This window comes from Scyliorhinus torazame, chromosome 28 (genome assembly GCF_047496885.1).
Source record: "Scyliorhinus torazame isolate Kashiwa2021f chromosome 28, sScyTor2.1, whole genome shotgun sequence".
Classification (NCBI taxonomy): domain Eukaryota; kingdom Metazoa; phylum Chordata; class Chondrichthyes; order Carcharhiniformes; family Scyliorhinidae; genus Scyliorhinus; species Scyliorhinus torazame.
The window spans coordinates 17,935,356-17,953,710 of record NC_092734.1 but is presented as its reverse complement, the minus strand read 5'-3'; the positions used below and the strand labels follow the sequence as shown (position 1 = coordinate 17,953,710).

The window sequence follows — 18,355 nt, the reverse complement described above, 5'->3', positions numbered from 1 at the left end:
GGAGTGGCCCAGAGAATGTTCAACATTGACTCTGGACCCAAAACCCTCAAGGCATAAGGTCATATGGATAATGAAATCTCCTGCTGATTACAGCATTTCACCCTCCCTCAATTCAATATTTGCTCATGCTGAGCACCTCTAAGAAACATGAATGACAGAAAGAGCATAGAATGTGCTTTGGTGGATGTCTTAAAAATCCATTACCAAAACTGGCTTGGCAGCACCACTCCTGACTGAGCTGGTCAAGTCCTGAAGGGCATAGCTTCCAGCGTGGGCTTACGGCAGGCGGAGAGTGAACAAACATTAGGAAAAAAAACTATTTGATCTCATCCTCACTAATCTACTTGTCAGTTATATGCTTTCACAACAGGGTTGGGAGAGGTGATGATTGGCCTCCAACAACCATCTCCCTTTGTGGTAGGTATGGCCCCAACTGGTAGAGTATTCTGCCCGATTTCCATTGACTTCAATTTTGTTGCGGCTCCTTAATTTCGCACTTGGCCAAATGCTAGCTTGATGCAAATACTAGTTACTCTCATCTCACCTCTCGAGTCCAGTTCTTCTTTCCCCCATGTAAAACCAAGACTGCAATGACGTTTGGAGCTGAATGGCCCTTGCGGAACTCAAACTGAACATTGATTAGCAGGTTATTGCTGAACAAGTGCGACTTGATAGCACTGTTGATGACCCATTACACAATTTGCTGATGATTAAGAGTAGTCTGATTACAGCTGGATTGGATTTGTCCCACTTTTTGGGAGCAGAAATAACTGGACAATATTCTACTTTTATTTTTTTATTCATTTGTGGGATTTATTGCCGATCAAGGGATATGGCCATCGCTGGCTGGGACAACATTTATTGCCCATCGACCCTCTAATTGTCTGGCCTGCTAGGCCATTTCAGAGGTCATCGCTGTGGGTCTGGAGTCACATGTAGCCCAGACCGGGTAAGGATGACAAATTTACTTCCCTAAAGGACATTAGTGAACCAGATGGGTTTTTAGGACAATTGACAATGGTTTCATGGTCATCATTAGACTTTAATTCCAGTTTTAATGGATTAAAATTTCAAACTCATCTGCCAAGGTGGGATTCATCAGGGTCTCAAGACTTCTCTGCAGACTCAGAAAGAGAGACAAGAGAGAGTGAGCACAAGACACAAGCTCTCCTCTCAGCGTCCAGGAGCTTTTTTATTTGCCGAGTCCTCTGAAAAACCCCAACTGCTAGAACCCAATCGCTGTCTGTTGCCAGGCAGAATATTGTCCCTGGCCAATCAATTGGCCACAAGCCAACCAATCGAACCAAATCCTTCCAATTTCTCAGGTGCCATAAAGTCTGAAGCTCTTCTGTTCAAATCTAAATCTTAGTACAGTGTACTATTTTTCAACTTTTGAGTTCCGCACTTTCACTGTTCGACTTAAACCCAGGTACCCAGAGCATTAACCCCTGGTCTCTAGATTACTAGTCCGGTGACAATATCACTAGGCAGTGCCAGTGTAGTCACTGTACTGGGACAGCTTGGCTAAGGAAGTAGCTAATTCTGGAGCGAAAGCCCTCAGTACCATAGCCAACACTTTGCCAGGGTCCACATCGTTTTCTGTTTTATTGCCTTCAGCTATTTATTGATATCACCTGGAGTGAATTGGGTGAAATCTGGCATCTGAGAGGTTGAGGACCCCAGGGGCAGGCAAACATGGACCATCCATCAGTACTTCTGGTGGAAGATGGTTGTAAGCAACATTAAGTGATTCACAAAAATTCCACAATAGACAGGAGCACACTGCAGCATTTGATTTTCTGGTGCAAGCTGTGTTAGCAGGGAAAACAGTTCAATAGTTATCTCAGTGAAGGAATAAAACTAAAGAATGTGCAAGTTATGGGGATAAGATAGGGGAGTGGGACCAGATACAATGCTCTTTCAGAGAGCCAGTGCAGACCCAATGGGCCAATGGCCTCCTTCAGCTCTACAAAGATTCTAGGAGTTCAAAAGTAATTCATTGGCTGCAAAGCACTTTGAGACATCCTGAAGACCTGAACAATGCCATATAAATGCAATTTTTGCTTTCTTTCTTGAACTTAGAACATTTAAATTAAATATGGCCAGTTTTAAGGAGCATCTTAAGGTGGGGAGAGGTGGAAAGGTTTAGGGAGGGTATTCCAGAGCATAGGACTTCAGCAGTTGAAGGTACATCCAATGGTGAAGCAATTAAAATCTGTGATCATCAAGAGGCTAGAATTGGAGTGCAGAGGTCTCAGAGGAGCGCAGGATTCAAGAAGAAGGGGCATGGCCATGGAGGAATTTCAAAACAAAGATGAGAAATTTTAAATTGAGGCAAGTCCTGCCTAACCAGGACCCAACACAAGTCCATGAGCATAGGAACGATGAGTTGACATAATTACGTGTGAATTAGGGAAGAAACTGTAGAGATTTGGATGAACTTAAGTTTATAGAGGACAGAAGATGATAGGCTGGTCAGGTGTGTGTTGGAATAGTAAAATTTAGAGGTCCCAATGGCTTGGCTGAGGGTTTCAGCACCTGATGAGTTGAGATAGGGCAGACAATGTTATGCAGGTGGAAATAGATGGTCTTAGTGATGGTCTAGTTAGGTGTTTGGAGGTTCAACTCAGTGCCAGATACAATACCAAGATTGCTAATAGCTTGGTTCACACTCAGGAAGTTGCCAGAGAGATGGAGTGCAGCATGCAGGTGAGAAACAGGAGTGGTCCAAGGATGGACTTGTGCATGACACCAGCAGTAATCGTGGAGTGGAAAGAGAAGCCATTGCTGATGAGTCCCCGGCTGGAACTGGATCGACAGGAATGGAACTAGGCAAGTGCAGTCACACACAGCTGAGTGACAGGGGAGAGGCACTGGAGGGGGACAATGCGGTCAACCATGTCAAAGTCGAGAACAAATAGCTTCTGATCTCAGTGACATGTCATCTGTCACTTTGAGAAGAGTCATTTTGGCTGGGACCGAAACATGATTGGAACGATTCAAACAGAGTTCTGGGAAATGTGGAATGCAACAACAACACATTCAAGGGCTTGAGAGGAAAGGGAGACTGGAGATGGGTGGTAGTTTGCAAGGACAGAAGGGTTAAAAGTTGTTTCTTCTGATGGAATGCTGACGATGGCAGATTTAAAGGGGACAGGGACAGGATAAGAGAGAACTGGTAGCATTATCAGTTAACGTGGAGCCAGGAAGTAATACTAAAGTCATTTTCGAAAATCAATTCAGAGACTATTAAATGCTGTACACTTTTAACAGGCATTTCATGTTGCTGTGTCATGCAAAAATCCTTATTTTAACATGCAAAAATTTTAGATTTATGACTGTTCCCCAGCAGGTCAAATATGGCAAGGTCAGCAGGAATTCAACTGGAATTTCCCAATATCATTTTTTTTCAGCAATGGATCACCTGGTTTCAGATTCCAGCATCTGCAGTAATTTGCTTTTACTTAGAAATACATTGTGATTTGATCCTAAATAGGTTTGTAACCTGTAAACAGTATGTACCTAATCCCTAAACTACACAGTACTGACAAGAGGAATACTGAAATCCTCAGATGCTGACTTATGCTGAGGATATACCTGGAAGCAACTATATATTTTCGGTGGAAAATGGGTCACAACATAACGCAAATCAGTTCATCGACAACTGATTTAAGAAGGCATTTAAATAAAGAAGTTCCTCAGAGTAGCAACCTGGACCTAACCATCTTCAGCTGCTTCATCAATGATATTTCTTCCATCGCAAGGTCAGATGTGGGAATGTTCGCTGATGAATGCACAATATTCAGTACCATTCACGACTCGTCACATACCAAAGTAGACCACATCCAAATGTAGCAAGACCTGGACAATATCCAGGCTGTGGCCGATAGGTGGCAAGTAATATTTGCACTACACAAATGCCAGGCAATGATCATCTCCAACAAGAGAGAACCTAACTATCTCCCTGACATTCAATACTAGTACCATCGATGAATCCCCCACTATCAACGTCCTATTGGGCAGAAACTGAAATGGGATAGTTATATACTGTGGCTACAAGAGCAGGTCAGAGGCCAGGAAACCTATGACAAGTAACTCATCTCCTGACTCCCCAAGGTCTGCCCACCATCTACAAGGCACAAGTCAGGAGTGTGATGGAATACTCTCCACTTGCCTTGATGAGTGCAGCTTCAACAGCACTCAAGAAGTTCAATATCATCCAGGACAAAGCAGTCCACTTGAATGCTACCCCTTCCACAAACATTAACTTCCTCCACCACCAACGAACAGTTGCAGCAGTGTGTACCAGCTACAAGATGTATTGCAGGAACTCACCCAAGGCTCCTTAGGCAGCACCTTCCAAACCCATGACCACAACACTTTAGAAGAACAAGGGCAGTAGATGCTTGGGAACACCACCGTCTGGAAGCTCTCCTCCAAGCCTCTCACCACCCTGATCTGAAAGCATATTGTCGTTCTTTCACTGTTGTTGGGTCAAATTCTTGGAACTTCCTCCCTAACAGCACTGTGGATGCACCTACATCACATGGATCGCATTGGTTCAAGAAAGCAGCTCACCACCTTCTCATGGGCAATAAACGCACACCTAGCCAGTGATGTCCAAATCCCACAAATGAATAAAAAAGGAACACTAATATGTTAATGATATGTTAATTATAAGATACACATATGAAGGAAATTGTTTAATTAAGTACCTCGAGCACTTATAAAGAGGCTACTGGGACACCAGGGAGGAAGCTGACATATACAATGCTGGATTCTATAAATAAACCTATTATCAAGAGAAGTATTAGTGTCTAGTTTCATACTTCAACTGGCTTGGAATGGACTTAATATATTAGATGCATTTAAGTTAGATAAGCACTTATAGAAAAATAAAATGGAGGGCTACACTAAAAGAGTTAGAGATGGAGAGGGATAGGAGGAAGCTTGTGTAGAACATAAACATAAACATAGACCAGTTGGGCTGAATGGCCTGTTTCTGTGTCGCAACCCTTATGCAATTTTTATCATGCTCTTGTTATGATTCATTGGCTGCTCAGGGTGCATATTTCAAGAATTTTCTGATTTCAGGCATTTACAGCTTTTTAACACAATGTATCAGGTACCAGCAAAAAGGAGACGACGAAAATTCTATCCTTCAGTCTAATTACGAGGAAACAGTGCAAACTGAATAATTTTAAGAGGTATTACTTTGAATCACGCAATTGACTAATCATTTTAAACGTCAAGACATATTTTCCCGATAATACATGTAGCTACATTCACGTAGAAATGTACAGTCAAATGTCTCGCAACCTGAAGAATCTTCCATTAAAAATGCAAATACTTACCTAATGGTTCTCAGAAGTTTGAAAAATACACAAAGGAAATTAAACCAGCATGTTGAATTTGCATAGTGGAATTCTAAAATGTTAATGGACCATCTGCATTTTATGGGGATCTTGACAACTTTAATGAGTCAATAGGGATCTCACTCTCTGGAGTTTGCGTACCTGCTGTTGCCTAACCTTTCCTACACTGAATTTCTGTACACCTTGATAAATGTTAAATGTGAAAATGAGCTATCCTTAGATTAATCCTGCTGTATTATAGAAAATGAATGGCAACTAGATTGTGTGAAATTCTCAGAAATATGTCAATATGGGAGCAATATTACATTTTCTCAAACACAGAACTTGCAGAAATCCATTAGTTGCAATGCCAAGTTTGCATTTTGTTACTTCAACCATAGCTACAAACAGCTCATACTGCACACTACTGTGATTCACATCCACAATGCAGTGATAGCCAGAAAGGTGACAAATGAGAGGAATAAGTAAAAAGAGCAATCAAGTTGCAAGACTCAAAAAGGGCAGGCATAAAGAGGGCTGGAACCACATTAATCTCCACCAGCAGGTAGGGTGATACACAGGAAGAGGGATTAAAAATCAGAAAATATGTTTGCATAGAGCTTCAAGTATTTTGCCCCTTTAAACTACATGGAACCCGTAAAGTATCTTTGTCCAAGCTTTGTTGGTTAACTATCTGAAATTCAAAATATAGCCTTGTGTTGAGTCTTGACAGGGTTTGGTTTACAAATATATGACTTGGATGAACAAAATTGAACACAACAAAACTTAATTCCCACCTCTGACACAAGGCATGTAAAATTCCAAACCAAAGCAGGCTACTGTCTCCTCGTAATTCAAAGTTCTCCAGCACTAAAATATTTGAATCGTCCAATATGAATAACGTAATACAGCTTTGACGCCTGAGAAATGTTAGGAAATTGGATCGAAGATGAGTGGGTAATTTAGGGATCAACAATCTGAGGATAAAACTGCTAGCGATGAGTCAGAGGTATACATCCACACCTGGCCTGAGTTACATTTCCCCATTCAGACTTAAGCTGGTTAATGGGAATAAACAGGATACCCCTGTTCAGCCAGGGTGATTCAGTCAAGGTCCACTGTCCTCCGGGTTACTCTTGTCTGACTGGCTATTAGCCCATTACAGAGCCCGATGGCCTTTTTTGTCTGTAAATTGGAGATTAGTTGCATATTCATAGCATGGACCTGTTCTTGTGGGAGTGGGTAATCAAAAGCTCAGAAAGCGATGAGGAGTTCAAATCTGGACACGTCTGGACAGAATCTTCCTTGAGGGGCTGGGCGGAGTTCAGAGAGATAAAAGAATCCTGTTCGAAGCAGAAGGATTTGGAAAGTCACCGGGAGAGGTCATGAAAAGCTGCCAGAGACATACTTTTGGAAAGGGATCTGAAGAAGCTGCATTAACAGCAGGAATATGTTCCGTAAATGCAAGTACGATTTTTGCCTGCCTGCACAAGAGAGCTGCATGTTCATTTTACGTGCTGTTTAATGGGAAATTGTGTTAGGGTTAAGAGATACATGTATGCTGTTCTTGTTAGGCTTGAAGTTTAAAAGTTTAAATATTGTTTTTCTTTTGTTTTAATAAAGTTTTGTTTGCAAAAGTAACCAAGCCCTATTTCTTATGCAATCACTCCTGGAGCGAAATGATCTTTCCGCACAGTCTTAAAAATATAAAACAAATTGCGGTTCTGGTTGAGTATCTTAGTCACTGTTGGGACCTGGCCAGGCGTCCATAACAAATATGAGCATTGTGCTCAAAAAAATTGAATCTTATAATTTCAACTCAGTCTACTGTATAACACAACGCTCTCAAGACTTAGCTACTGTTGTCCTGGTCATACTGCCCCCTTTATAAATTCATGTAGAAGATTCAACTGTGTGAAAGATTAATGTTTCACAATTTCTTCTAGCTGCACCCAATATGCACTGCTGGGAAAAGATATAAGGAGAGAAAAGACCTTGTGCTTAAGGAACATTAATTGGCTACAACAATCCCCTTTGCTTTCCTGATTAGAGGCTGATGGCATTGGAAACCCCACACAGCCTTTGACTGATCTCTCGCAAGTCATGCAGACATGTCGTGGGGCAGGTCATCTCATCCTAGTTTCTTCCCCCACCACCTAAACACGTTAACTGAGGAGCCCTGGAAATATAATTTTCAAAATTACTGCATTTCAGACGGTTTTCTGCTACTTTTTAAGAAAATTAACATATATTGCGCAGAATTTGAATGGTTTTGGCAGGACGTGTAGGTTCATCCTCATGTAGCCACTGAAATTGCTAATTTACTCGATAAAGTATTCCAGTTAAGTTCAGCGAATGTCATCACCATATGGGAAAGAATACTCGTGGAATTAACAGTACAATTTATATAATTTTCATAAATCAATATGTTATGTTGGACTAATATTACCACTTATAACTGTGCAAAATGGATTTCCAAACTGCACAGTGTAGTTTGACATTCTTACCTCAGTAAAAAGGTTTTTCAGGACAGTAAAGTCCCATTTCTTGGCATATCCGGCATTGTACTTCAGTATTGCATCCTTAAAAGACAACAATTTTCAAGTGATGGTTATTTAACCTGTGTCGTTTAAAGGATCCATTTTCCAATCGCTTGGCGACAAACGCCACAGTTATGCCTTAACTGGAGGTTCGTGCACCCAGCCAGGAAAAGCGCAGGAACAATGGTTCATAGGCTGAACTTATAAAACTAGGCAAGTTTGAACAATCCAGTGGATGATAGGCCAGCAAAGCAGTGACAGCTTAAAATGAGGGCGCCTTAAAACACAATGGTCTGAAACCACCAGCAATTCCACAAAAATTAGGATCAACTTAAAAAAACAAACCCAGACAGGCAAAAATACAGAAAATCCAAAGTTTGTTTTTAAATTACAGCTGAATACTTTGTTTGAAACTAAATGCAAGTTGACCAAATTGAAAATGCACTCCCATGATCTGCCTCAAGCACTGTTGAAATCCATGAAAATAATTTTCTTCCATTTTTATTTAAAAACAGTGACACTTAAAGATTACTCGGCTTTACTATTTTATAAATTCCCATTCACCCTCTTAAGGTTTATTACAAAGCTATGAATATTAAGGATAAACCCAGCTTTATTCCTTGGCTCCTGCTGATATCAGTCAAAGAGGCAGCAGTAATGCTAGTTACCCTCAGAATCACTGGCTCGGGCGATGGGAAAAGAAGGAAAATCATGATCAACATCTTCTGCAGTGGACGAGCAATTGAATTTGTTGTGACAGCCTCCATGGCAAACAGTCCATCAACAATTGACTCTCTTTGCTGACATAACAAACATGGCCATCAAACCTACGGCAGCTCTGTGAATGAGCTAATCCTCACATTGCACACCTCGCACTCTTACTTTACAACTTTTAATAATTTCACTTTTTTAATATTTGACCACTTCTCTTTTGGAAACTTATCATTGCTTCTGATCATTTCGGATTCAATTTGCTACAGGTTAAAAAAAGTTGCTCAACTTCATTACTTATATTGGTGATGGCCATAAGTTTAAGCCCTTTAGTTACCAACACATGACACAGTTTTTCCCCATTTGCCTCATCAAAACCGCTTTTAAATTTCAACACCACTCTCAATCATTACTTAATTTTCCCGGCAGTAATAAAAAGAGCCTCAGCTCCTCCAGTCTCCCCTCTCAACGAAAGTTTCTCCTCGTCCTCTGCAGCATTCAAAATACTTGCTTTTGGGATACGGTTGATATTGGCGAGTCTACACCATTGCCCAAATCAACATGCCCCGAGGCTTTCTCTCGACAGTCCTTAAGGTGATGGTGTTCAGGAAAGGGAATTCCAGGACATTATGACAGTGGAGGGAGGTGCTGCTGGACTAAGCTGAGTAATTGCCAGGAAAGAGGGGGCAGGGGAGGGAGAGAGAGAGAGAGAGAGAGAGAGAGAGAGAGAGAGAGAGAGAGAGAGAGAGAGAAAGGGAATAAATTGAATCGTGCTCCAATCAGGAGACTTGTCTGGAGACTTGGGCGGAGAGATGGCAGATGGAGTTTAACCTGGACAAATGTGAGGTAATGCATTTTGGAAGGGCTAATGCAGGTAGGGAATATACAGTGAATGGTAGAACCCTCAAGAGTATTGAAAGTCAAAGAGATCTAGGAGTACAGGTCCACAGATCACTGAAAGGGGCTACACAGGTGGAGAAGGTAGTCAAGAAGGCATACGGCATGCTTGCCTTCATTGGCCGGGGCATTGAGTATAAGAATTGGCAAGTCATGTTGCAGCTGTATAGAACCTTAGTTAGGCCACACTTGGAGTATAGTGTTCAATTCTGGTCGCCACACTACCAGAAGGATGTGGAGGCTTTAGAGAGGGTGCAGAAGAGATTTACCAGAATGTTGCCTGGTATGGAGGGCATAAGCTATGAGGAGCGATTGAATAAACTCGGTTTGTTCTCACTGGAACGAAGGAGGTTGAGGGGCGACCTGATAGAGGTATACAAAATTATGAGGGGCATAGACAGAGTGGATAGTCAGAGGCTTTTCCCCAGGGTAGAGGGGTCAATTACTAGGGGGCATAGGTTTAAGGTGAGAGGGGCAAAGTTTAGAGTAGATGTACGAGGCAAGTTTTTTACGCAGAGGGTAGTGGGTGCCTGGAACTCACTACCGGAGGAGGTAGTGGAGGCAGGGACGATAGGGACATTTAAGGGGCATCTTGACAAATATATGAATAGGATGGGAATAGAAGGATACGGACCCAGGAAGTGTAGAAGATTGTAGTTTAGTCGGGCAGTATGGTCGGCACGGGCTTGGAGGGCCGAAGGGCCTGTTCCTGTGCTGTACATTTCTTTGTTCTTTGTTCTTTTTGTTCAGGTAAACAGCTCTGTCCTAGATGATGGTTGAAAGGCTCCTTCCTGTTGATTCCCTTATTTTCCCTCTTCTTTCGGTCTCCAGAAATGCTGTGAGCTGCTGTATTTCTGAACCTACAGAAAACCTGAATTCATGAATCTACAGTGAAAACCATTACAGACTGAAGACAGAGACCTTGACCTGAAAGGCTAGTGAAGGAAGGTGTGCTTAAAGACAACCATCTGAAACAAAAAATGTATTATTTTACTTATTATTTTCACCCCTCTCTTCCTCTGTGTTTCTCTGTTGTGTGTATGCATGTCTGTGTGTATATATCTATAATATATATATATATATGTGTACTCTTTGTTACTTCATCACTGCTACAAATACACTGCCGATGCATTGATATGACTGTATTGTCAAACTACCAACTGCTAAAATACCAGAGACCTGAAACTTGGAAAAAATGATTGAATCTACTGCAACATCCTGCAAATGTCCACACTCATGCTGTTAAATCCATTTGCTGCCTGTCTTAATATTAGTAAAATTTCTCAAAAGAGTAAAAATGCTAGCTTCTTCAGAGATCTCAGTGCTTACTCAACTGATGGTGGAAGCGAATTTTTCATTCAACATGCAAATATGCTCAAAAGAACTGATTTCTGGGCAGCACGGTGGCACAGTGGTTAGCACTGATGCCTCACAGCACCGAGGACCCGGGTTCTATCCCGGCTCCGGGTCAATGACCATGTGGAGTTTGCACATTCTCTCCCCATGTCTGCGTGGGTCTCACCCCCACAACCCAAAGACCCCCACAACCCAAAGATGTGCAGGGCAGGTGGATTGGCCACTCTAAATTGCCCCTTAATTGGGTAAAAAGAATTGGATACTCTAAATTTATTTTTAAAAAGAACTGTTTTCTAGCAACAATGTCAAATAAACTCTTAATGAAACCCGACCCGAGCCCACAATTGCAGATTTAACTTTGTTTCAAACTGCACCTTCACATCCTCCGAGTTAGTAAATGTTCTCAACAGTGCTGATTGAATCAACTCCCAACGACTGCTCACGTTCTTGCTTCCATACTGAAAAGTAAAAACAAAGCAATGTTACCTTGGGTGTGGTTTATGTTCACAAGCAGTACAGTGCAACTTACACATTACAAAAATAATTCAAGACTTCCGGGTGCGGCGATGACCAGCTAAGTCGCACGTTTCGGCAGCTCCCATTGGAACGGCTCTTGATAAGAGCCCCAACGGCAATTTTAAACGGCCAAAATCACTGTGCGGTGAAATAGAAGGGAATCCCCCCAGATATTGATGGAAAAAGGAGAGGATAGCGGCAGGATTGCAGTGGATCCTTCGGAACAGCGGCAAGGAAGGCAAGCTCGAAGCAAGATGGCGTCGGAAGGTGGCCGTTCGACATGGGGCCCGGAGCAACAAGAGTTCCTGCGGCGCTGTGTGGAAGAGCTGAAGAAGGAGGTGTTGGCCCCGATGCTACAGGCGATTGAAGGGCTAAAGGAGGCGCAGAGGACCCAGGAGCTGGAGCTTCGGGTCGTGAAGGCAAAGGCTGCTGAAAATGAAGATGAAATTCAGGGCCTGGTGGTGAAGACAGAGACGCACGAGGCGCAGCACAAGAGGTGTGTGGAGAGGTTGGAAGCCCTGGAGAATAATTCGAGGAGGAAGAATCTAAGAGTCTTGGGTCTTCATGAGGGCGCAGAGGGGGCGGACGTCGGGGCATATGTGAGCACGATGCTTCACTCGCTAATGGGATCGGAGGCCCCGACGGGCCCTTTGGAGGCGGAGGGAGCTTATCGAGTTATGGCGCGAAGACCAAGAGCAGGAGAAATACCTCGAGCCATAGTGGTGAGGTTTCACCGCTATAATGACAGAGAGATGGTCCTAAGATGGGCGAAGAAAACTCGGAGCTGCAGGTGGGAGAACGCGGTGATCGGCGTATACCAGGATTGGAGTGCTGAAGTGGCGAGAAGGAGGGCAAGTTTCAATCGGGCTAAGGCGGTGCTTCACAAAAAGGTGAAATTTGGAATGCTGCAACCGGCGAGACTGTGGGTCACATACCAAGGGAAGCACCACTACTTTGAGACGGCAGAAGAGGCGTGGAAATTCATAGTGGACGAGAAGCTGGAATAGTCTGGCGAGAGAAAGAGCTTCTGGGACAAAGTGGTGGGGTGACTATGTGGGACGAGGAAGGGGGGTGGGGGGGTGATTTTTCAATTGTTAACTCTTTAAGCCTGTAAATTTTCTCTCTTCCCCTCGTTTTGGGGGGGGGGTATGAGGAACTGTGGGCGCCGGTGGGTAGGAAAGCGGGGCTGAGTGGGAAACGCGGGCCTCGTTCCCGCGCTATTGTAATTATGGCGGGAACGGGGACGCAGGAATGTGGGGGCCTCGCACAGTGAGAGGCCGAGGGCAAACGGGGAAGCCGAGGTCAGCCAGAGTTCACTGACTTCTGGGAGCAACATGGGGGGTGTAATTACGCTAGAGGGGGATCTAGCGGAGGGGGGGGGGGGGGAGGGAGCGAACTGGGTTGCTGCTGCTAAGGGGAAGGGGGAGCTGTTATGGGGCGGGGTGGTCGAGGCGGGAGGGCACCGTCGATGGGATATACGGGTATGTGGGAACCGGGTGAGAAGCTGGGGTAAAAAAGGGGATGGCTCGTCGACAAGGGGGGGGGGGGTAAACGAGCCCCCCAACCCGGTTGATCACGTGGAATGTGAGAGGGCTGAATGGGCCGATTAAAAGGGCGCAGGTACTCGCACACCTAAAGAAATTAAAGGCAGATGTGGTTATGTTGCAGGAGACGCACCTGAAATTGTCAGATCAGGTCAGACTACGTAAAGGATGGGTGGGACAGGTGTTTCATTCGGGTTTGGATGCGAAGAATAGGGGGGTGGCTATTTTAGTGGGGAAACGGGTACTGTTTGAGGCAAAGACCATAGTGGCGGACAGTGGGGGTAGATACGTGATGGTGAGTGGCAGACTGCAAGGGGAGGCGCTGGTTCTGGTGAACGTGAATGCCCCGAACTGGGATGATGCAAACTTCATGAGGCGTATGTTGGGGCGTATCCCGGACCTGGAGGCGGGAAAGTTGGTAATTGGGGGAGATTTCAATACAGTGCTTGATCCAGGGCTGGACCGGTCGAGGTCCAGGACCGGGAGGAGGCCGGCAGCGGCCAAGGTGCTTAAGGACTTCATGGAGCAGATGGGAGGAGTAGACCCATGGAGATTTATCAGACCTAGGAGTAAGGAATTCTCATTCTTCTCCCATGTTCACAAGGTATATTCACGGATAGACTTTTTTGTCCTGGGAAGGGCACTGATTCCGAAGGTGACAGGGACGGAGTACACGGCCATAGCCATCTCGGACCACGCTCCACACTGGGTAGATCTGGAGGTAGGAGAGGAAAAGGAACAGCACCCACTCTGGAGAATGGATATGGGCCTGTTGGCGGATGAGGGGATATGACTAAGGGTGAGGGGGTGTATCGAAAGGTACTTGGAGCTTAATGACAATGGAGAGGTTCAGGTGGGAGTGGTCTGGGAGGCGTTGAAGGCGGTGGTCAGAGGGGAACTGATATCCATAAGGGCACATAAAGGGAAGCAAGAGAGTAAAGAAAGGGAGCGATTGCTGAGAGAACTTCTGAGGGTGGACAGGCAATATGCAGAGGCACCGGAGGAGGGACTGTACAGGGAAAGACAAAGGTTACATGTGGAATTTGACCTGCTGACCACGGGTAAGGCAGAGGCACAGTGGAGGAGGGCACAGGGAGTGCAGTATGAGTATGGAGAGAAGGCGAGTCGGTTACTGGCCCAACAATTGAGGAAGAGGGGAGCGGCGAGGGAGATAGGTGGGGTGAGGGATGAGGAGGGAGAGATGGAACGGGGAGCGGAGAGAGTGAATGGGGTGTTTAAGACATTCTATGAGAGGTTGTATAAGGCTCAGCCCCCGGAAGGGAAGGAGGGAATGATGCATTTCCGGGATCAGCTGGAATTCCCTAAGGTGGAGGAGCAGGAGAGGGCGGGACTGGGAGCACAGATTGATGTGGAAGAGGTGGTAAAGGGGATTGGGAGCATGCAGGCGGGGAAGGCCCCGGGACCGGATGGGTTCCAGGTGGAATTTTATAGGAAATATATAGACCTACTGGCCCCGCTTTTGACATGAACCTTTAATGAGGCCAGGGAAAGGGGGAAGTTGCCCCCGACTATGTCGGAGGCGACGATATCGTTACTTTTGAAGAAGGATAAAGACCCGCTGCAGTGTGGGTCCTACAGGCCCATTTCCCTTTTGAATGTAGATGCTAAGCTCCTGGCCAAGGTAATGGCAACGAGGATAGAGGATTGTGTCCCGGGGGTGGTCCATGAGGATCAAACTGGGTTCGTTAAGGGAAGACAGCTGAACACGAACATACGGAGGCTGCTAGGGGTGATGATGATGCCCCCACCAGAGGGGGAGGATGAGATAGTGGTGGCGATGGATGCCGAGAAAGCATTTGACAGGGTCGAGTGGGACTACCTGTGGGAAGTGTTGAGGAGATTTGGTTCGGTGAAGGGTTCATTGGATGGGTACAGCTGCTATATAGGGCCCCGGTGGCAAGTGTGATCACGAACAGGCAGAGGTCTGACTCCTTCCGTCTTTATAGAGGGACGAGGCAGGGGTGTCCCCTGTCTCCGTTACTGTTTGCATTGGTAATTGAGCCCCTGGCCATAGCACTGTGGGGCTCCAGGAAGTGGAGGGGAGTACTCAGGGGAGGAGAAGAACACCGGGTATCATTGTATGCAGATGATTTACTGCTGTTTGTTGCGGACCCGGTGGAGGGGATGCCTGAGATAATGCAGACACTCGGGGAGTTTGGGGAATTCTCGGGGTACAAATTGAACATGGGGAAGAGTGAGTTGTTTGTGGTACATCCGGGGAAGCAGAGCAGGGGCATAGAGGATTTACCGCTGAGGAGGGTAACAAGGGATTTCCGGTACTTGGGGATCCAGATAGCCAGGAGTTGGGGAACCTTACATAGGCTTAATTTAACACGCTTGGTGGAACAGATGGAGGAGGATTTTAAGAGATGGGACATGGTGCCCCTGTCACTGGTGGGGAGGGTGCACGCGGTCAAAATGGTAGCCCTCCCGAGATTCCTTTTTGTGTTTCAGTGCCTCCCGGTGATGGTCACAAAGGCTTTTTTCAAGAAGATCGAGAAAAGCGTTATGAGTTTTGTGTGGGCTGGGAAGACCCCGAGAGTGAGGAGGGGGTTCTTGCAGCGTAGCAGGGAGAGGGGGGGGACTGGCACTACCGAGCTTAAGTGAGTACTATTGGGCCGCCAATATTTCAATGGTGTGTAAGTGGATGGGAGAAGGGGAGGGAGCGGCGTGGAAGAGATTGGAGATGGCGTCCTGCAAAGGAACCAGCCTACAAACACTGGTGACGGCACCGCTGCCGTTCTCCCCGAAGAAATACACCACAAGTCCAGTGGTGGTGGCAACACTGAAAATTTGGGGGCAGTGGAGACGGCATTGGGGAATGACAGGAGCCTCGGTGCGGTCCCCGATAAGAAATAATCATAGGTTTGTCCCGGGGAGAATAGATGGGCGATTTGGAGCATGGCAGAGAGCTGGGATTGTGCAACTGAGGGATCTGTTCTTGGACGGGACGTTTGCGAGTCTGGGAGCGCTGACGGAAAAATATGGGTTGCCCCAAGGGAATGAATTTCGATACATGCAACTGAGGGCTTTTGCAAGGCAACAGGTGAGGGAATTCCCGCAGCTCCCGACGCAGGAGATTCAGGATAGAGTGATCTCAGGGACATGAGTGGGGGATGGTAGGGTGTCAGATATATACAGGGAAATGAGAGACGAGGGGGAGAACATGGTGGATGAGCTGAAGGGAAAATGGGAGGAAGAGCTGGGGGAAGAGATTGAAGAGGGGCTGTGGGCAGATGCCCTACGTAGGGTAAACTCTTCGTCCTCGTGCGCCAGGCTTAGCCTGATACAATTTAAGGTTTTGCACAGGGCGCATATGACCGGAGCAAGGCTCAGTAAATTTTTCGGGGTAGAGGATAGGTGTGGGAGATGCTCGAGAAGCCCAGCAAACCACACCCACATGTTTTGATCATGCCCGGCACTGCAGGTGTTCTGGGTGGGGGTGGCGAAGGTGCTTTCAAAGGTGGTGGGGGTCCGGGTCGAGCCAGGCTGGGGGCTGGCTATATTCGGGGTTGCAGAAGAGCCGGGAGTGCAGGAGGCGAGAGAGGCTGATGTTTTGGCCTTTGCGTCCGTAGTAGCCCGGCGAAAGATACTGCTTATGTGGAAGGAAGCCAAGCCTCCGGGCGTGGAGACCTGGATAAACGACATGGCAGGGTTTATAAAACTGGAACGGATAAAGTTTGCACTAAGGGGTTCGGCTCAGGGGTTCACCAGGCGGTGGCAACCGTTCATTAACTACCTCGCAGAACGATAAAGGAAATGGGAAGGTAACAGCAGCAACCCGGGGGGGGGGAGGGGGGGGGAAGAGTGAGGGGGTGTGGGGGAGGGCTCAGGTGGGTCCTCAGGGGTGTTTTTGTAAAGATATTGGTACTTGGTTATGTATATTGAATTGCTGATTTTATTATTTGGGACAGCTATTATTTTTGTTATGGCAGTTACCATTTAGTTTATATGTTATTTATTTATTTGTTAAAATACGGTCACGGTTATTTATATTGTTTTGCTGTTGTAAAAAGGGGAAAAACCTTTGTACTGTTTTGTATGGCCGAAAAAGTTGAATAAAATATATATATTTTTTTATAAAAATAATTCAAAAGTGCAACCTTTAAAATTTGACACTTTCTTGAAAATACGAACATTGTATCATAAAATAATCAATTGTATATTTTTAAAACGGCCTTCATAATTAAATCTGCTGCGCATGCAACATTACGTTACATGTTCAATGGCAATACCATCACCGAATCACTCTCCAGCAACATCCTTGACTAGAAAATGAACTGAACCAGCCATAAATAATTTGGCCACCAGGGCAGGTTAGAGGTTGGGAATTCTGCAGTAACTCACCTCCCAATTCCCCAAAGGCTATCCATCATTTACAATGCACAAGTCAGGAATATGATGGAATACTCTCTCCACTTGCCAGAATGAGTGCAGCTCCAATAACACTCAAAAAGCTCAACACCATCCATGACAAAGCTACCCGCTTATACATTCACTCCCTCTGACACAGACACACAGTGGCAACAGTGTGTATCATATGCAAGATGCACCGCAGCAACTCGCCAAGCCTCCTTCAACAGAGAGGCAGCACGGTGGCGCAGTGGTTAGCACTACTGCCTCACAGCACCAAGGACCTGGGTTCGATCCCTGCCCCGAATCACTGTCTGTGTGGAGTTTGCACATTCTCCCCACAACCCAAAACGTTGTGCAGGGTAGGTGGAATTGGCCATGTTAAATTGCCCCTTAATTGGAAAAAATATTTGGGTACTCTAAATTTTTTATTTTTACAAAGCCTTGAACAGCACCTTCCAAACCTGGGAGCTCTACCATCTAGAAGGTCATGGGCAGGCGTGGGAACACGACCACCTAAAAATTCCCCTCCAAGTCACTCACTATCCTGACTTGGAACTATATCGTCATTACTTGGCTCAAACAACTAGAACTCGCTTCCTAACAGCGCTATGATGTGCCTGCACGAGGTGGACGACAGCGGTTCATGAAGGCAGCTCACGACCACCTTCTCAAATGCAATTATGAATGGGAAACAAATGCCCACCTTATCCATTGAAAGAATAAAACATGTCAAAAACTGGAGTGTCATTAAGTTACAAATCCCAATAATATTCTCAATCTGCAGAAAAAGTCTCTACCACAACCATTGAGCCCACCATTCAAGGCAGAATATGATACACACTCCGACTGTCAACAATATTTTAGAGATTCTGGCATGTGGACAATCAACATGTGAATATTCCTTGCAAACCATTTTTGTGCAATAAAATGTCAACTCAGAATAGCATTGTCACAAAATATTTATATCTGCACAAGGGAGTCATCAAACAATGGTTGGAGAAGCTGTAACCAGATAGAACATAACAGCGCAGTACAGGCCCTTCGACCCTCGATGTTGCGC

At 45.5% G+C, this 18,355-nt stretch overlaps 1 protein-coding gene across 1 annotated transcript in view; it reads right to left on the bottom strand.

Moving 5' to 3' along the window:
• The window catches only part of parga (poly (ADP-ribose) glycohydrolase a), a 174,344-nt gene that overhangs the window by 122,920 nt on the left and 33,069 nt on the right, over positions 1 to 18,355 (bottom strand). The window contains exons 6-7 of the mRNA XM_072491558.1: positions 11,233 to 11,316; positions 7,862 to 7,936 (exon numbers count right to left, since the gene is read on the bottom strand). Of these exons, the coding sequence (XP_072347659.1) occupies positions 7,862 to 7,936; positions 11,233 to 11,316 (159 nt within the window). The remainder of the gene's footprint in view (positions 1 to 7,861; positions 7,937 to 11,232; positions 11,317 to 18,355) is intronic.